The 21,100-nt window shown below is 44.1% G+C and overlaps 1 protein-coding gene across 4 annotated transcripts in view; it reads right to left on the bottom strand.

The window, feature by feature from the left end:
• Positions 1–21,100, bottom strand: part of NALCN (sodium leak channel, non-selective) — a 486,033-nt gene that overhangs the window by 47,396 nt on the left and 417,537 nt on the right. For all 4 annotated transcript variants that reach the window (XM_090022644.1, XM_090022651.1, XM_090022634.1 and 1 more), the window contains 7 exons: positions 15,304–15,405; positions 14,824–14,893; positions 12,601–12,692; positions 12,310–12,432; positions 4,791–4,847; positions 4,291–4,411; positions 4,058–4,189 (listed from right to left, as the gene is read on the bottom strand). In XM_090022644.1, coding sequence (XP_089878770.1) covers positions 4,058–4,189; positions 4,291–4,411; positions 4,791–4,847; positions 12,310–12,432; positions 12,601–12,692; positions 14,824–14,893; positions 15,304–15,405 — 697 coding nt within the window. The remainder of the gene's footprint in view (positions 1–4,057; positions 4,190–4,290; positions 4,412–4,790; positions 4,848–12,309; positions 12,433–12,600; positions 12,693–14,823; positions 14,894–15,303; positions 15,406–21,100) is intronic.

Below are 21,100 nucleotides of genomic sequence, written 5' to 3'. Positions count from 1 at the left end.
TAACAACAAACAACCACGGCAACCAAGCAAACAGTCTAGCAGATGCTTTGGAATTTCTTTCATTTCCTTTCAAAATACTGGGTATGCTAAAAATATAGACACAACACAGAATTTTTTTACAAATAACAGCAACAAAACAAGAAGATTCAGAATGATTTGGGGACATGAATGTATTTCCTGACTATAGATATAAGCGGGCATTTATATTTTTTTGGTAAAACTAGACACCCTCTGTACAGACTGTTCATGGCAAATTATAGGCAGCACATCTGTGATGGATCAGCTTCTAAAACATTTAATCAAACACATCAACCTTATTTTACTTGGCGACTGAGACTCCACAAATCTCATACAGGCTATGAACAGATGTTGCATTTGTCTTGGGACAAGATTTGCCTATGTTTGTCCCAGAACAGAAATTTTCTAGGATGGTACACATACCATCCTTCCAATCAGGGGTTAGTGAGTAGCTGAATGCACTGCTGCTTTTCTGCCATTAATTCAGGCACCTCATGATGTTCCAGGACAAACTGTTAATGTTTCTTATCTTGTGAACCTTCCTAGAGTTTGTCCTGAGAGAATGCACATGGGTGTCTGAAATGTTATACTCTATCCCAGGACGGGGGTGTAGCTCTTTATGTGAAGGAAAGCTACATGTCCCTGCAAGCTGATGTTGGCAACCGGCATGGACAGCTAGAGACCCTCTGGGTAAAAATTCGTGGGGAATTCGGCACAGGGGACACAACGGTGGGAGTCTACTACAGACCTCCCCCTCAAAGTCCCGAGCTTGACCAGGAGTTCGCCCGGGAACTGACTGAGGCCGCTTGCTCCAGGACCTTGGTTGTCATGGGTGACTTCAATTACCCGGACATCTCATGGGAAGATCACTCAGCTAAATCTGAGCGGGCGCAAAGCTTTCTCTCATGCGTGGATGACCTCTACCTGACCCAAGAGGTCTATGGGCCAACGAGAGGCAAAGCGCTGCTTGACCTGGTACCGGCTACGGGGGATGACCTAATCGGCGACCTAGTGATCGATGGGAAGTTGGGTGACAGCGACCATGAGCTGATCACCTTCACCATCCGCCGTAAAGCTGGCAAGTCAGTCAGCAACACAGAAGTCCTTGACTTCAGAAAAGCCGACTTTGACAAGCTCAAGAGGCTAGTCGGTCAGGCCCTCAGGGACCATGACCCCAGGGAGATGGGAGTTCATGAAGAGTGGTTGCTTCTCAAGGAAGTGATCCTCAGTGCACAAGCTAAATCTATTCCAACACGGAGGAAAGGCAGCAAGAAGGCACAGCAGCCCCCCTGGCTCTCCAGAGACCTAGCGGACCTACTGTGGCTAAAAAGGAAAGCCTACAAAGGATGGAGGACGGGATTCACCTCCAAGGAGGATTACTCCGCGCTAGTCCGGTCCTGCAGGGACCAAACCAGGAAAGCCAAGGCTGCAACTGAACTCCAACTAGCTTCAGGCATCAAGGACAACAAAAAGTCCTTTTTCAGGTATGTGGGGAGCCAGAGGAAAAGCAAGGGCAATGTTGGACCCCTGCTAAACCAGATGGGGCAACTGACAACTGACGCCCAGGAAAAAGCCAACCTATTAAATAGGTACTTTGCGTCAGTCTTTCATCAGTCACACGGGATGCCCATGCCTGCTATGGGACAGGGAAATCTGGGTGAGGGGGATCCCCTACCCTCCATCAATGCTGACCTCGTGAAGGAACACCTTGAGAAGCTGGATACCTTCAAGTCAGCTGGCCCTGACAAACTGCACCCCAGGGTACTCAAGGAGCTGGCGAGCGTCATAGCCCAGCCCCTGGCACGGGTCTTTTGAAACTCCTGGCGCTCTGGTGTAGTGCCCGAAGACTGGAAGAAGGCCAGTGTGGTGCCGATCTTCAAGAAAGGGAGGAGAGTGGATCCGGCTAACTACAGGCCCATTAGCCTGACTTCTATCCTGGGGAAGATCTTAGAAAAGTTTATTAAGGAGGCCATCCTTGAGGGACTGGCCCAGGCTTACATTCTAAGGGACAGCCAGCACGGGTTTGTTGCGGGTAGGTCTTGTTTGACCAAACTCATTTCCTTCTATGACCAGGTGACCTATCACCTGGACAAGGGAGAAGAGATTGATGTCATATATCTTGACTTCAAAAAAGCTTTTGATCTGGTATCCCATGATCACCTCTTGGCCAAACTGCCCAGTTGTGGCCTTGGCTCCACCACGATCCGCTGGCTGGGAAATTGGCTTCGTGGTTGGACCCAGAGGGTTGTGATTGATGGCAGTCAATCATCATGGTGCCCTGTAACCAGTGGGGTCCCTCAAGGCTCTGTCCTGGGACCCATACTGTTCAACATCTTCATTAATGATGTGGACATTGGAGTTAGGACTGGACTGGCCAAGTTCGCCGATGACACCAAACTTTGGGGCAAAGCATCCACGCCAGAAGATAGGCAGGTGATCCAGGCTGACCTGGACAAGCTCAGCAAATGGGCAGACGAGAACCTCATGGTGTTTAACACCGAAAAATGCAAGGTTCTCCACCTTGGGAGGAAAAACCTGCAGCACCCTTATAGGCTCGGCAGTGCTACATTGGTTAGCACTACAGAAGAAAAAGACTTGGGGGTCATCATTGACCACAAGACGAACATGAGCCTCCAATGCGATGCTGCGGCTAGTAAAGCGACCAAAATGCTGGCGTGCATCCATAGATGCTTCTCGAGCAAATCCCGGGACGTCATTCTCCCCTTGTACTCGGCCTTGGTGAGGCCTCAGCTGGAGTACTGCGTCCAGTTTTGGGCTCCACAACTCAAAAAGGATGTGGAGAAGCTTGAGAGAGTCCAGAGGAGAGCCACGCACATGATCAGAGGTCAGGAAAACAGATCTTATGATGACAGGCTGAGAGCCACGGGACTCTTTAGCCTGGAAAAGCTCAGGCTCAGGGGTGATCTGATGGCCACCTATAAGTTTATCAGGGGTGACCACCAGGATCTGGGGGAATGTTTGTTCACCAGAGTGCCCCAAGGGATGACGAGGTCGAACGGTCACAAACTCCTGCAAGACCGTTTCAGGCTGGACATAAGGAAGAATTTCTTTACTGTCCAAGCCCCCAAGGTCTGGAACAGTCTGCCAGCGGAGGTGGTTCAAGCACCTACATTGAACACCTTCAAGAGTAAATTGGATGCTTATCTTGCTGGGATCCTATGACCCCAGCTGACTTCCTGCCCTTGGGCAGGGGGCTGGACTCGATGATCTCCCGAGGTCCCTTCCAGCCCTAATGTCTATGAAATCTATGACAATTTTTTTTTTCCAGGGACAAATGTAATGTTTGTAGCTGCAGTATATAACATTTATTATTGCTGTGTTGTTACAGTGCTTTATAAAACAAAAAACCAAACAAACAAATAAAAAACAGAGAGAGGGAATAGCGCCCCTTCTCTTACATATAAACGGAAATGCAGAAAGTTTCACTAAAGGAAGAGACCAGCTATCTAAGAGCACCATTCCCAGGAGAGAAGTAATAGGGGAATGTGATGTTTTGTTTTCTTGTTTCATGAATCCAAAGGACAGCCTGGGTCTGATTCAACTTTAACATCCATCAGGTGATAAGAACCCAAGGAATGTCCTACACAGAAGGAAAATTGGATGAAGGAAGGGACATGGAATAAATGCCAGCTACAAAAATGAAAGAAGCAGTGTTAAAGATAAGGATCTACTGCTGAAAAGGAATGTGGTCTAATGTACAAAAGAAATAGATGAACCCAGAAAAATCACTATACAATGCAAAACCTACCTTAGCATATGCATTTATCATAGCCTGGCATGCAAATATATATGTAGATGCTTAGTACATATTTGCACATGCAGTTAGTAAATTTGAATGTGAATTAGTAGTAACTGTGTGCACAGATTCACACATGGATTGAATTTAGATTCTTGCCCTTATATATATAAAAAAATTGGTCCCTGCTATTTAATAAGTACATGAACAGAGAAATGAAAATTAGGAACGTTACAGAAAACTTCTTTAAATATAAAAAACCCTTTAAATATAAAAACTTACAAGATATATAAATATGTCCATAACTCCTCCAAAGTCCCTTATGACAGCTGTTGGAGTAAAAAACAAGCCATCTGCCATAATTTTCAGATTAAGCTCGATGCTCATGAATATTACAAAAACATATTCAGCAATCTGAAAATCAAAGCAGAGTTGAATCATAATTTGGTAATAATCAGTAGAGAAAAATAAGATGGTTGTCCTTTATAAAATGTGAGTTGAAACAGTAATGATACCTGAAGTGTTGGAGCATGCATAACTCTTCTAAAGGGGGATTCGAACATCATAGAGATGCAGGAACATATAGTAACAATGATCATAACCCAGTCCAGGTAAGTAACCAACCCCAGCAAATCACTGTAAAAAATATAAATATTTGTATATTATATATATTTATTTATATATATATAAACACACAGGAAAAAACAATAATTAAAGAAACACAAGCAAGAATATCAACATTCTATTAAGGATACAATATATCTAACATGTTTCCTATGAAAAATTATTTAACACTAGGAGGAATTTGAAAGACACCACAGTATCAGAAATTCAAAGCAAAACAAAAGTAGTAACATTCCCTCTTGTCCCCAAACTCCCAGAACAACAACAAAATAAGAACCCCGAGAAACAAATGACTGCCCAAAAGACATACACACAGTGAAACTTCAGGCTGCAAAATTTAAGAGAGATATATATCGAATTTAATTAAATAAAGTTATTTTATAGCACTTACTAAAGTTGATGGTATTTGGTATTTTTCACAGCTCCAGTGACAGGATCTGTTTTAGAACTATAAAAGAAAAAAAATAGATTTCTAGAACTGAGCAATTTAAACTACATTTTAGTGGCAAGTATTATAATTATGCTGTGCACAGATCACCAGAAAGCAATTTACAGTCTTTTTCGGTGTCAGGAATATGTTTTATATTTTATAATGGTTTAAGGTTCAAATACAATTATATTTTTAAAAGACTGATTAAGTTTTACTTATCCAATTAAATCATTAGATGATGTTAGGCCATATAACCAATCAACACTGTTATCAGTACTTTAGGTTGTTAACTAGATCCAAGTAAGATTGCAATGTCAGTTTTTAAAAGTTTTTAAGCATGGTCATGATGATAAGCTTACCATGCCCAGGTAATGAGACTTGGGCATATTGTCAGGGCAGACTGTCATACTTTGGGCAGATTGCCTTCTGACCCAGAAACAAGGTACCTGCACTGTGCAGTGCATTGGGCAAGTTACTTGGCCTGTCTGCTAATTAGCCTAATTGAATAGAGGCAGTTTCACCACTTTTGGTTTACAAGGTAGCTCACATGGAGCAGTGTGGCACGTAGGTGGGCACTGGAGCCAGGCACGATAAGTGTACATACAGTCTAGACTCTCCTAGTCTACAATGTAAACACCCCCCCCCCATAATTTAAGTAAGTGTATAAAGCTTTCTTAGGATCATAGAATCATAGAAGTAGGGTTGGAAGGGACCTTGTAGATCTTCAAGCCCGACCCCCAGCCTGGGCGGGAGAAAAAGACTGGACTCAAATGAGTTCAGCCAGGTAGTCATCAAGCCTCTTCTTAAAGATCCCCAGGGTAGCAGCCAGCACCACTTCCCTAGGAAGTTGGTTCCAGCTCCTAGCCGCCCTAACTGTGAAGTAGTTCTTGCGGATGTCTAATCTAAATCTACTCTCTAATAATTTGTGTCCATTGCTCCTTGTCATGCCAGTGTCTCCCCTAAACCCTTGTGGTCCTAACTAGTGAGTTTATAGACAGCCACCAGGTCCCCCCTCAGCCTTCTCTTGTGAAGGCTGAACAGGTTTAGGTCCTACAGTCTTTCAATGTAGGGTCTGCCCTGTAGTCCCCAGATCATGCGTGTGGCCCTCCTCTGGACCCTCTCAATGTTGTCCATATTCCTCCTGAAATGGGGCGCACAGAACTGGACGCAGTACTCCAGCTGTGGGCTGACCAGTGTCGCATAGAGGGGGAGGATCACCTCCCTGGCTCTACTTGAGATGCACCTGTGGATGCACGACAAGGTCTGGTTAGTCCTGCCAACCATGACCTCGCATTGTCAGCCCATGTCAATAATGACTCCAAGATCCCTTTCTGCCTCTGTGCTCTCAAGAAGGGAGTTTCCCATTCTATAAGTGTGCTGCTGGTTTCTACTGCCTAAGTGCAGCACCCTGCACTTGTCAGTATTGAAACGCATCTTGTTTATGTCAGCCCACTCCTGTAACCTATCCAGGTCTTGTTGCAGTCTTTCCCTCCCTACTAGTGTGCTCACCTCACCCCAAATTTTGGTATCATCAGCGAATTTAAACAGGTTGCATTTCACTCCGTCGTCCAAATTGCTGATGAAGAAATTGAACAGCGCAGGCCCCAGGACCGAGCCCTGTGGGACTCCGCTGTCCACTTCCCCCCAGGTCGAATATGACCCATCCACCACTACCCTCTCTCTGAGTACGACCCTTGAGCCAATCTGCAATCCATCTGACTGTGTAGGCATCAATATCAATGCCACAGTCACCTAGTTTTTTAATGAGGATGGGGTGGGAGATGGTGTCAAAGGCCTTGCTGAAGTCTAGAAAGACTACGTCCACAGCAACACCTGCATCCAATGCCTTTGTGACCTGATCATAAAAGGCAATCAGGTTGGTCTGACAAGACCTGCCTCTAATGAAACCATGCTGGTTGCCCTTGAGCATCATCCCTGAAGCCGGCCCATCACAGATGTGCTCCTTGAGGATCTTCTCACAGAGTTTCCCAAGGATAGAGGTAAGACTGATGGGCCTATAGTTGCCCGGGTCCTCGCTCTTCCCTTTTTTGAAGATGGGGACCACATTAGCTATCTTTCAGTCATCTGGCACCTGGCCCAAGCACCACGAGCGCTCGTAGAGCCATGCCAACGACCCTGCAATAACCCCAGCTAGCTCCCTCAACACCCTGGGGTGGAGAGCATCTGGACCCGCTGACTTGAACACGTCCAGCCCCTCCAGAAGCTCTCTAACCCGGTCCTCCCCAACCTGAGGTCTGGAGGCATTCCCCTCGAGTCCATCTGGCAACCCAGCGGGGAAGTCCCGGTCCCTGCACAAGAAAACGGACATGAAGAATTGGTTAAAGAGTTCCGCTTTCTTCTCTGGCGCAACCACCAGATTGCCCAGTGTACCTTGCAGGGGCCCCACGTTGCCTGGTGCCTTCTTCATCCTCCCTATGTATTTGAAAAAGGACTTTTTATTATCCTTAATCTTGGACGCTAGTCCTAGCTCTATGTCTGCCTTAGCTTTCCTGACAGCCCCGCTACAGGCCCAAGCAGAGGAGGTATACTCCTCTTTGGATATAGCACCCCCCTTCCACTGGGTGTACGCTGCCTTTTTGGCAAGCAGGCATTGCTGGACGCCCTTGGTGAGCCAGGGGGGCTTCCGGGCACTCTTGCCCCCCTTGCTTCTTGTTGGGATGGTCACCCCTTGGGCCCTGAGTATTGTTTTCTTAAGGAACGACCACTCGTCCTGGACACTGAATTCCCCTGCCCTCAGGGACCCCAGCGCCTCACCCACTAGTTCCTCAACTTGTTCTTCTTACAAGTTGCATGCTGAGCTCCTCAAATGTTATACTAGCTTGAGTTTGGAGCAGCCACACCTTGAGGCTAAAACCTTTTGATTGTCCCATATCTGCACAGCCATGATTTGCCACTAGAGGGCTAGCAAGCACGGACCTGACTAGTACCTACAGCTGTGAGTTGGTACTACAGGGCTGGTGAGCCATGATGAGCTTCTATCCCTGCTCTAGAAATAAAGAGGAAGTAAATTAGAGAAAGGCTTACGTTTTAATAAATTGGAATTTGGAATTGGGTTGTGGGGCATGCTGGTTGTGCATCCTGGGGTGATTTGGAGGTTGGAGGGGTGGGGAAACATGCTTCTGGGGGAGCTATTGCCCTTGCCCTGGGAAGGAAGCCCCAGCTCATGGGGACCTCATCTGGCCCTCTGTTGTTCCTCCCCCATCCCTTCTAGACCCCACTCCTGGACCCATCTGTGCTATGTGACCTGGCTAGCTAGCATGCGCTTTGCAGGCAGTTTGCATGGGGTTGCACCCCTGGTGGGGAAAAAGTCACTCTCTGAGGATGAGAGAGGGAGCTGGCTTGGTACCAGAACCGTCCCTTGGGCAGTAGAGTTCAGGGGATAAAAAGTCTGATAGGAGGTGGGGGTGGGGACATTGCATCCTGGGATGTTGGAGGACTGCAACTTGGGGAGTGGCCACACATTAATCGACCATGAGCTGGGTAACAGATCAGAGGTAAACCTGGCCTGGAGCACTGTAACTAAATGTGCTTACAATTAGTTTCAGTATGTCGACAATTCAGGGGTTAAAAGGTCCAGGAGCTGTCTAAAATTAATGTGTAACAAAGCCCTTAGTTGACAGCTTAATTTTCTCAGATCTGGGTTTCTGAGAGAAACAGACCATGTGCCACAGCATTTGATACTTCAAAGTTTTACACTAGACATCCTTTCCTCTCACATCTGAATTACCTCACCCATACCCTCAACTGGCATAAACTGGCATCACTCCACCCAATTTCTTTTATTATTTATTCAGCAATTTTTTCATTCAAATTCCTAAATATTCCCCCTTTAATTTCTCCTACTGAAGTTGTTACACTTTCTATAAATATTTAAATAGCCACTGGACCAGAGAGAGGGAGAGAGAAAGAAAGAGCTAGGATGACTTTGTAGCATTTTTATTAGAACACACATCTGATATGCAGTTCAAGTCCATGTTCCAGTGAATACTCAACATGTTTATCTGAAAGGGAACAGTTTCAACAGGAGAGACTAAGAAAACCCCACACCAGTATGCCTGAGAGCCAAGTGGTTAGATCACTCTTAGGGTAGGTGGAATATCTGGGTTCAAAACCCAGCTCCAAATCACATATAAGAGGTGTTGAAACTCAGTCTTCGACATTCTCAAGTGTATGGTCTGCTTGTTGACATAGGAAGTTGCTACCACTGCTAAGTTTTACATGAAAAAAAAAGACTGAGCTGGTTTAGGTTTAGCATCCAGAAGAAACTTCATAGTTGAAAATCCAAAGCAGAGGGAGGCATCTCTTTCCACTTGAGTTTGGTGCCTGAACTTTTTGAGTGAGGGGCTCAGTCACACACTCCTCTCCTATTTGCTTGTTTAGATGGCTTCTCATTTAGCATGCTGGTTTTCCTGGGTCCCATTCTTAGGCACATAACTCTTGCATATATAGTGCATACTTATGCCACTCTGAACAACTCAATCACCAAGGTGTCATCCTGCCTTCTGCCTGATTTCAGATTAACATGGCTAATAACCTCTTTCCATGCATAGTGTAGGAAGCTTAGGGGCCTAATGCTGTGTTAGGGATTCCATCAGATGGCAGGACACCTAAGAGCCAAGCATTACAAAGCTGAGCCTATGGTTGTGGACACATATCAGTTTAGATTATTTTAAAAGGAGACTTGCTACTTGGAGGGATGTATCAGCTATTTGACTGTAACAATTATATCTGTCTGTACCTGCAGGGTACATCCACATGAGTGCACATGTGCCTCTTGCCCCGCCTCAAACCCCTTTGAGGCAGGGCAACAAACACATGCAGGAATGAAAAAATGTTCCCCGCGCTGCAAACTTGCAGTGCGGGAAGACAATTAGACCCCTAGATATCCAGGGGTCTAAAAAAATCAAAGCTTAAAAAAGCGGCACAGGGCACAGTCCAGGACCGCAACTGGAGCTGGGTCCTCCACGGAGATGCTCTGGCTGTCAGAACATCTCTATGGTTAGCCCCTCGCCCTGGTGCTGAAACATGTGGCGGGCTAGGCTGCATGTTTCAGCACCAGGGATCTGGTGCCAGTGAGTAAGGGGTTAGGAGGGCTGGAGGAGGGGACCATGGGGGGAACCCCAATGGCTCCACCCACTCCCCCAGTCCACTGGACCTCTGCTGTGGCTGGCCCCTCCCCCTGCCAGCCCCAAGGTCCCTGACCCCAGCCGCAGTTGGCCCCTGCCAGGGCCCCTGAAGCCCACAACCCTTGCTGCAGCCAGTCTCTCCCCCCGCCAGCCCCCCGAAGCCCCCAAAACCTGCCCTGGCTGGCCCCTCCCCCTGCCAGCCCCTCAAAGCCCCTGAACACTGCCGCAGCTGGGCTCTCCCCCCGCCTGCCCCCCTGAAGGCCCTGACCCCTGCCCTGGCTGGCCCCATCCCCCCAAACTCCCCCATCCCTACTCTCCCACCCCATACTTAAAAAAAACAAAACAACCCCCTGGCATTTACCGGCAGTTGTAGCTGCTGTGTGGCTGACTGGGGTCCTGCCTGCACAGTGGAGGGCAGGGTGACAGCCTCAGCAGGCCCTGTCCTGTGCTGCCCAGGGGGCTCTGGCAGGAGGCTCTGGAGCCCCCCCATCCCTGTTCCTTTTCTGTTTTTTTTTTAAAGTGATGGTGCCTGGGGTTGCGGGGGTAGCCTTGGGGGCCTGGGAGTGCAAGTTGGGGAGTGGGACTGGGTGGGACACCCATCAGGAGGTCTGGGGGAGCAGGGGGTGGGGCAGCTATGGGGGGGGCTGCAGCAGCTGGTGGTGGGAGGGGCCAGGTGGGGCAGCAATCGGGAGGCTAGGGTGGGACATGTGGGCCTTCGGGGAGGGTGGGCCCTGAAGGGACCATTTAGCCCCTGTTGGGGGGCCATACCCCTTGTGTGGGGGCCACCTCCCCTGTTGGGGGGGCCAACTCTCCTGTTGTGGGGGGTCGACTCTCTTGTTGGGGGCATAGCCCTTGTGTGGGGGCTGAACCCTCTGTTGGGGGGCCAAACCCCTTGTGTGGGGGACCAACCCCTTTTGTGGGGGCCATCGTCCTGTGGGAGTGCTGTAAAATATGTATTCATGAATTTGTGAAACCTGTGTTTAGAGTTCACTTTATTATTATGATAAGAGACTTGCTTTAACACTGTAGATATATCAATAAAACATTGTCCAACTGATCGCTGTCTCTGTCTCAATCTCTCTCTCTCTTTGTAGTGGTCTTTTGTTTTACTTATGGAGGAACATGGATTTGGGGGTATTTTAGAGAGTGACTTTGGGATTTTTTTTATCAGGGATTTTTCAGTTTTCCAATAGGGAATATCAGAATTCCTGCTAGGGAGGCCAGTGGCAGGACCCTGCCTGCTCAGAGCTGGCACGTTGGACTCATTTGGTTGTGCCTGACCTTCTGGACAAATGGAGCCAGGAGGACATACTTTGACAGTTCAAAGCAGGCCACCACACAACATCTTCTGGGTGATAGCTGCCCAGATGGCTGGGCAGGGGACACAAATGGCAGTAGTGCTGCACAAAGGCCAACCCTGCAACCACAGTCCACTGGCAGCTGGCCTAGAGGGGCAGATGCCTCTACTGGCTCTGCAGTCCCCATCTGAGTCTGGCAGGTGACAGCAGGTCACAGCCAGGCAGCAGCCCCCACTGCCAGACTGCTGCAGTGGGTAGAAAGTGCAGGGAAGTCTCAGAGTTGCTGCAGCAGTCCAGCTGGCACAAGGGGTAGTATCCTCAGGTACAAATGAGATGGGCCCCAGAAGCTCCTGAGAGCTAGTAGCCCTGAGCTACTTGCTAGGGCAGCTTTTTACACTGCTGAGGCCAGGACAGGGCAGTTTTTTATATTGCTGGAGACAGCACAGGTGCTGGCCCCAGGCTCTAGTTCCCCCTGGCCGAAGATCCAGGAGGAGCCAGGCAGGGTTATTTTGCCGCAAGTGGCACAATTTGCTCCACAACGAAGTGCATGCCTGAGCACGTGCACTGAAGCAAAAAGCCCCAGCTCAAATTTGCACCGCTTGTATTTGAGCTGCTGCATGAGTATGTGTTTGCATGTGTGGACATGTCTGCAGTGGGGATAAGTGAGTTAAGTTGCTGTTTTACTACTGCTGTGCTAGAAAGATGCCTTGCTTTTAGCTGAAGTACAAGAAGGGCATAGCAGGCTGGCTCTACATAGCTGGAAGAGAGTGACTGAAGTGTCATACCTTTTTCTTCTACCTCAGGTCTATAGCTTCCTCACATGTTCTTTTATTACCTCCTCTCTTCTCCTTGGGCTGTCTGGAACCTTAGTACTTTTCTTCCATTTTCTCCAGCAATGAGATTATTATTTTGAGGCTAATTAACTCATAGCCATCTTAAAAGGATATTGCACCTATTTTCCTGTTCAAAATAAAAGTATGGCCTTATATTATGATTATGCAAAAGAAAGTCTTTGACTATAGATATGAAACTTACGCATTAAAGCGAGCTCGTACAACCACGCGACAAAAGTTCCTGAATCTATGTTCACGCCCAACTATAAAAAGTGGCTTATCAAAATATGGATGATTCTCTCGCAGCTCTTCTTCTTGGACTTTCCTTTTGAAAGATAATGTATAAAATATTTAGGGTTATGCAAAAAATGTCTATCAACAATACTTACTATATTGTTCTTATTTCCATTGCATTCTTTATATTTTTTTCTTTCATTACAATATAAACATTTAACATAAAAAGTGTATCCACAGACATGGGATTTCTAAATACCTTTTCATTTCAGCTTGTTCTTTTTTCTCCTGTATCATCTTTATCTCACTGTCTTCTCTTTGTGCATTTCTGTATCTCACTGTGTTAGAATGCTAGAAACAAGACAATTACTTTAAAATCTGATCAAGGATTTTTTTATTTCTTTTTTTCTTAAGATGAATGCAAGACACAGTATTTTACAAGGACATTTAAATTAAAGAGTCTTCCCTTCCAAATGCTTTACAGTTTTGCTTAAGAAAAACATTTTGTACAGTATGTGCTATGTACAACATATGGATGTTTATTTTTAGTGAGTCAAGTGTTAGCACTTTTTTCATTTGGGCAATCCCACAAATTCAACTCTTAACTCTAAAAGCAACAAACTGTAACTGAATAGCTTAATCAAATTCACCAAACTTTAATGAACACCATCACAGTGACTAATGGTACAGTTGTGCTCACAGAGGGGAAGAGGAAGCATTAGGCACTCTTTCAGTCTGTTAGGCAGCACATTTTGGTGGTGCAAACATAGGAAGAAGGTAAGACATATGACACACATGTATAAGGAGTGGATATGGGGGGACAGGGAATGAGTGGAATCAGTAGAACTGAGCTCATCCTTTCAGTGTCATAGTTGCTTTCCTAGTTTGCTGTTGGATGGTGTAGATGTGTATCTGATTCATAGTATTGGACAGAAGCATAGTAAACTCACTGAGCACTCAGGGCAGGATAGATGGAGCACGGGGGTATGCTGACCACTACAGACAGGTTGGGGGTGGAGCATGGGTGAGGGGAAGAAAAATCTTACCTTCTTGGGCTACAGCTGCCACTGCTGCTGCTGTAGTAGTCAGCTCTGCTCCAGTGGCACAACCATGTGGATGGGCTCTTTGGGACCTGACCCTGATGCCCCACTCACTTCTGCCACCTCTCCTGCCCCCCATACATACACATGCCTGCTCTGGAAAAGACTCTGCAAAGAAGGGAGCACCATTCCACTCACCCATTTGTCCCCCTGCTCCCCTGGATACACTTCTTGGTGCCACACTGCCCTGCCTGGCTCCTATGGCTGGACAGGGGCAGTGCAGGGCTGCCCCTGGCAAGGCAGATTCCTGGGGAGGGCAATTCTGTTGTCCCCTCATAGTCAGCACCTGGAGCTGGCTTGCTGCTTGCCTTGGTCTAGTTACATTACTGCTCTCAGACCTACCCTATATCAAAGTCTTGCTCTCAGTGAACTCCTAGTTATTTATGGCTTGATTCTGCCATCTTGTCATATGTGATGAATAGTGCACAAATTTAAATGTAACTTTTTCAGTGTGGAGTACTCAATGTTACTAAGAGTAGAGGAAGTGAATTCTTTACTGTTACTTATCATCTGCATTGAAACAGAAAATAAGATGATCCCATAAAACTAGAGGAACTCAAAACTTCTCTGTTCCCTTTGAATTTTTTCTTGGGAATGCTGGATATTTCAGGAAAAATTCACTGAAATGCACAAAAGTGAAATTTAATTGATTTTTTGACATTTTGCTCTAGTGAAATTAGTGTTTGCTGTATCCCCGTGCAGCCTTTGTTCATTAAGGCCATGTCTGCACAGTGTACTGGCCAAGCCTAGGAGTGCTTTGAGAAGCATGCCCCACCCATCCAGCTCATCACAACCAAAACCCCAGAAATTAGACAATATAGCCAGCTTTGAACAGCCCTGGATGTGAACTAAGAAGCATACCTGAGACAGAGCCTGGGAGTGGTACTAGAGTGCACATTCAGGGGTATTCTTACTTGGCTACCCCTTTTAATTTCTTGTGTTTGTTGTGTTCTTAACAGGAGTATGTGGGCAGGATGTGTTATTCAGAAGCAACTGTGGCCTCAGCATGAAGGTAGTACACACAAGTTTTAAGTCTCACAGGCTTGGTGTTAGGAAAATATTTTTAATAGTATTTAAACCCTTTCCTGGTGACATTCAAGCTGCTATTTTTCCAACCTCACTCTGCAAACCACTGCTGCCTGCAGCTTCAGTGAATTCTGTATATGCCAATGTTTCAAAACAGGGAAATATATGACTGTTATACACATATTGTTTACTTTCAAGTTAATCATAATGGTGTCCTATATAGTTATAAGATCTCAAACCATAAATTACAAACAAGATGTTATATAAGCAATACATTTGTATAAGCAGCAATCATAGAACACATTCACATATTTTTTAATTCCAAAATTGAAACCATCATTTCTGTTTGGACTTACATCTTGAGTCAAGGTTTCAAGAGATTTTCCTCTACTGATTCGCTGGCTGTTGGAACCATGTCGTAGTGACCTAAAACAATCATTCAATTTTATGATAAATCTCAAGATGAAATTTTGACCTTTAAATGATGGCTAGTATAAAGCATTGCTCTCCAGATATACAGTATCTCAAATTCTTATTTTTTCCTTAGCTTACATCAAAAGCTTATACATTGTTCAATCCACTCTAACATAAGCCAATTTCTTTTCCTTCTGATCTTTAAAATGATAGCTCTATAGTCAGTGAAAGAAATGACATTTGAAATAAAAAAGATACTTTTCCCATTTACCTACTACAATGAAATTCATTATTGTTACAAGGGAAAACATGCAATTTAGTTCTTTGTACAAATCATTCCTGTTTTATACAAGCTAGATATTATGCATATTTTAATTATTTTCTTTTGATTATGATGATTTTTAAAACATAATTGTATTTACCTGCGTTCCTGCCGTATATGATGCTGGACACTAAGAATTGACCTTTCTTTTGCAGGTTGCCCCTCAAAGGATCCACTCAACATGCGTTGTCTAGTGCAGGCCCTAAAAAGAAGTATTGGCATGGTGGTAAAACATTTGTAATCTCCATAATTGTTTTGAAGAAGGAGAGATCAAACAAATTAATTGCTGAAAACAGACAAACTGTTGTGTCACAACTGCCAGATGTGTTTGTGAGAATGCAAGGACACAGCTTAGCAGACAGTGAAGTAGGGATAAGTACTGTTCACCAACAAAGACGCATATTCCCAAAGCTAAACAAAATGCTGAGGCCCCTCACTGTGTTGCATAATCAATACCTCAGCCCCAGGAATGTTATTAACTCTTCTTGATAGGGCACAGTGATGTCTCTGTGGGTCCATCTACTTTTGGGGCTTTTTGAAGGATTAGAGCTTGTCACCAGAGTCTATTACTGCATACGAGTTAGGCAAACCCATTAATAACATTACACCAGTCCATTAGGAATGTCAAACTTTATTTCTGAATGCTGTTTATGACATGATCTCCTATAACCAATGTGATCATATTATCTAGTACAATAATTCCAAGTTTTATTGTGAAAGCAAGAGCAATCATTTTGGGTGCACTGTCTAGGACTGACTGTTGCAACAAACAGTTAGAAGTAATTTATCTTGAAAAAATTCATGCCTAACATATGAAGCCCTATGAAAGCCTCTCTGAGAGTAAACAAAGTGCCACAACACCACAGCTATAGTTATTCAACAGTAATTAGCTCATCGTGAGAATTGCCACTGTCACTTGCTATACATGCAATAGGTATAGGATGGCATCAGCTGGAAGATAACAAAACAAAAATTTATTGGCAGATGAAATCATCAGTGACTGGACAATGACATAAAATCAGCCATGACTCAAGGATGTGGATAAGAAGGCCAGGATAGCATGGCTTGTAGACATTATTGTCTCATTAGATGATGTGCAGAGTGTCATTAGATACAAGCTAATAAGCTGTCGTAACTTGGTCACAAAAGTGAGATCTGGTGCCTCAGGAAGGTGAAATTGTCTGTGACTAGAGTCATACTATAATTGACAGTGGAAGTCCTAGACTCTTTTTCTTTGACTTCTCTTTGAAAATCTTTGAGTGTAGGGCCAGAATTAATGGGGAAGGGGATGGACTTGGTTTCCCTTGGCCTTGGCTGTAGTCATTGCTACCACCTCCCATTGTTATGGAGCTAGGTGAGGAGTCTGGAGGGATATGGGGATGGAAGGATGTTAGTTGTACATGAGGTGGGGAGGTTTGCTTTTGGTAATCCAGTAACATAAGATGCTGCCCTCAGAGCTGCAATTTATTAACCCATCAGGGTCCCACAGTGACAAGATGTAAAGTGGCCGATTAGCTTGGTGCCTCTTAAGTACTTTGTAAAATTCCTAGGAAGCATTAAGTGAATGCACAGTCAGTGAGTGAATACATAGCAGTTATCCCTGTGGTCCCTGTGTTTTGCCCCACCATGGGCAGAGCTTATTTGCAACCTCCACCAGCACCCCATTTTCTGGAACAGTTTTTTGGGGGGGATGGCAGCTTAATCATATCCTCTGCCAACAGCTGTTCTGAAACAGTTTTCTTGGAGAGGACACAGGAAGGCAGGGCAGCAGAGAAACTCAGGAGTTGGCCCCTGCCTGCATGGGAGAAATACTGGGGGACTTTGGGGAAACATGGTGGCTACCTTATTGCCATCACCTGACACTCAGGCATGGTGGGTCATGAGCCATTGCCAGCACAACCTACCCCACTCTCTTTCACCCACATCAAAGCCTAACACAGTGTTCCTGTGGAGGAGCTGACCAGTGTTATGGCTACCTATCAGTGGCATGGCCTTTGTTCGATGGCACTGTGCTATACTTTGGCACCATTATTTAGCACTCTTTCTCTAACGCAGCTGATGTCAAAGGTGTGCTTAGAATGTGCCATGGTCCTCATCAAGGATGTGGGAAATCTTACTGTAAAAGGGCCTGGTGAGCCTGGGACCACCAGAGGTTCAATTGGCACCTTGGACTATCTTAAACCAAGAGTGCATCCACCTTGGTTAGAGTGGTATTGCTGCTAATTCCAGTCATGGACCCACGCTGTCATCTTTGCAGCAAACTGCAGAAAGACTTCCTTGTTGTGCCAGCTTTTGTGGTGAGCCTGCTGGTTCTGTTCTTCACCCCACATGGTGAGCAGGTCCTTCATCTCTACCTGCATTTGGTTAGTAACCAGTTGTCGGCAGGAGAGGAGGGAGCTGGTTCCAGCACTGCTCATGAGTCTGTCTGGTTGTTTTTTTCTGCAGATGAGACACAGGCTAAACTGCTGCCTCAACGGGCTGTTTCCCTGTGCAGCCGTTTAGCACCATGTGGAGCATGGGAAAGAGCTCTTCTTGCTCGGGTATGAGACTGACAGGGGCCATAGTTATTTCTGTGCTTGGCTGGAGCAGTGGATTCTGGTGGGGGTCACAAACCAGCTCTTTGAAACTGTGGCGGGCAAGGCTACAATATGTCTGGATGCCAGAGGGCCATGCTGCAACCTCTTACTCAAGCAGGGACTGTACAGGCATCTATTTTGCCCCAAGAAACTCTCCCAGAGGTGAGATCTCGGTTGGAGCTGGTAGAACCTTCTTGCAGATCCATCATGTTTCCTCCACAAGAAACCTCATGACTGTTTGTACGCTTACAGTTTCTCCCATAAGCGTACAACACTTGTACACTTAACAGTTTCTCTCAGCATTACTCCCACTAGAAAGATAATGCCTGTCCATACCCTGAGTTTTTTGGGGGGCATGATCAATTTCTATATGTTGATACAGAATCAATCTCAAGGGTGGGGGGCAGGGGCAACCAAATTGGTTTCTAGGCTAGAGTAATAATAAAAATCGTAATATCTTGCAGAAAGTAAATAAACAATACATGTTTTTCTTCAATAAAGAATACGGAATTCTACAAATAAAGTCTGTCATTCAGAACTATCCCTTTTCAGGAAAAAAAAACTTGTTCATAAGTAGTCTGCTGCAAAATTGGGGCCCTAATATATTTTGATATCATATTTGTACGCTCTGTGATACTGAAAGAGATGGCACACAGGGCCATTAGTAAAATATGTTAAATTACTGCCATATTGCATATGTGAACTTGCATATTTTTTCTGTTTTTTCTCTTCATCCTTTGAATATTGTCAAGCATTTGGAGAAGCACATAGCGTAGCCAATGTGTAAAGAGGTCACAGAAAGGCAGAAGAAGTCATGCTAGTGGAAGTATCTTACCTTCCCATGAATACTAGCAACTTGAATTTGTGCCCCGGAAAGCATAATTGTTCTTATTTTTGTGATACCCAATTTTTAATGTAACACATACAACCAAATATTAATATATCATAGCTTTTTAATGAGGCAAGTTTTAAAGATATAATTTTCCATTTTCAATAATACTTATTAGATGATAACCACTATGAGTTACAAGTTTATGTTCACTTTCTTAGGTAGTATTCCACATATACCATCTTGTATGTGGGGTCCCATGAATTGAGGCCCTGTGAAGTAAAATGCACTTTTAGGGGTATGCTTTTTTCTTAATATTGTTTAAAACAAAGACGCTGTTGTGTAATTCTGTTTTTACTCTTCTCTGCTGTTTTCCTTGCCTTGATTTTAGGCATATTTTAAGTTATAGGAATGCAGGCCCAATGTGAGCTTGGTATGAAAATGGGAAGCTTATAATACTTGTCGTTGTCATCATCACCAATTATACCAGCGTGCCAGTAAGATACAGTATAATGCACTCATTACACGAACACATTATATTACATTATGCTGAATTGCTTGAAATATCATCTCATCTAAGCAAATTGTTGTATGGCTTTCAGTAAAATACAATTTATAGCATCTCAGCTAAATCACGAACATTTCAATACAATACGTTTCAAAGCACTGTATGATGCAGGATAATATAATCATTTCAAGAGACAACAAAAATATTATCTGAATAATGATATAAGTTTTCTGTAAAAGAATAGATAATGATTATTTCCTAGAAATGGATCCTGACTGACTTCATTAGATTGATAGCTTAGTTCTCTAAAACAGAGACAATGGTAGGTTCCAATATGTAACTTCTTTTCTATAATGGCTTCTTGCTGAGATAAATGGAGCAGTTTGCATTTTTATCTTTGTGAATATGAATTATTGTGCTCTTATCCACATGCCACTGTTTTAATAGCCAGAAATTATTTCTCTTACATCCCCATGTGACTTTCACATAAAGTTTTCACTGGCTTGTATATGGCTCACTCAGATACCCAGTTGCTTTCTGTGTAGAGAACACAATCTCTTGCTGGGCATAATAAAAGAGAACATTAACTGCACCCAAAGTAATAACTTATTTCTGTGACTAGAGTCTTATGTCATATTATTAACAGAATAATCAAGTTTTTAAAAATCTAACACTATAAGGGATATGCATGGTAACAGAACAGACCTGTTGAAAGCCTATTTTAGCTACCCAAAGTTAGGTTTCTAAGTCCATATTTAGATGCCTAAGCAAATTACCTAACCTTCAAACATGCTAATAGCCCAGCAGCATCTATCAGCCAATGGAGAAATAGTACAATGCAAAAGGATGAGTTCAAGTGATCTGAAAGAGACAAGTCAAATTATCGGGGGTAAATGTCGGGAATTTTTCTACAATCTTAGAGCCATAGACAATGTTGTAGGGAGGTCAATCTTGCAAGCTTTGGCTATAAAGCTCTCAAAATTCTTCTTTTGCCTTCATTATACTCCGGAATTAGTGATTTAATTCTTCCTTTTCTCAGCACTTGGCAAGTCAGTAAAATTTGCCTTCCCTTTGTCCCAGTCACTAACAGTCAGATTTTTATAGGTATTTAAGAACCTAAAGCTGCAGCTTGGTATTCTGTAGGGTTTTCAGAATGGAAGGTAGAAGCCTAGATGCTTTCAAAAATCTTACTAGTTGCCTATCTCCATCATTAGTCATCTTCAAAATCTAGTCTTAATTTTTTTCCACTTGATTAAGAGTTCAGAAATAAACTCTCTTACATTTATTTTTTAGATATTAAATCAAATTGAAAAAAACAGTGACATTTCTTAGAAAAATGGGGTAAGGGGAAAATGGGAAAATCACATATTCACAATTTTCCTCCTTTCTCAAATTTCCTGATGATCTCCATTACATATTAGGATGATTAACATTCATTTACTGTGAAATTCAGAAGTTAGAAAACAAAGAGAAAGAATTGAGGATAAACACATCAAGTTGGTTGCAGTCTTTACTCATGATATAAAGCTCTGGACACTTTGTTCCTTCTTATCAAAAAACACAGGAGCAGCAATGTGCTTCTATGTGCACAAGGGAAATAAAAGTATATTAAAAAAGAAACAATAAATTTACTAGGCAAGTTAGAAGATGAAAACAGGGCTGTAGCTCATTGTCGTATAGGCAATATTACATGCTATACATTAACTGGGGAAAAAAGGATGAGGTTCTGATCCATGAATAGAAAGGGCAGTGACTTTTTAAATGATTTCCTCCACAACAAGTTAAAATCCCTGAAAGAAAATCAGAAGAGAGTGTTTGAACTATATATGTCAAACTAATGAAAAATATAGAACACTTTGAGCAATACTTTGGAATTCTGTACCTTCCAAAGACTCCTGCATTGTGTACGATGATGCTCCTTGATGATGAGTGTGAGATGCTTTGTGTAAGATGATGATTCAGGTGATATGCTTCCAGCAGCCAG

This window comes from Crocodylus siamensis, chromosome 1, assembly GCF_052110815.1.
Source record: "Crocodylus siamensis isolate JL-2025a chromosome 1, ASM5211081v1, whole genome shotgun sequence".
Lineage (NCBI taxonomy): Eukaryota > Metazoa > Chordata > Crocodylia > Crocodylidae > Crocodylus > Crocodylus siamensis.
Note: the sequence above shows the minus strand (reverse complement) of the source record. Positions and strands in the feature narration are given on the sequence as shown.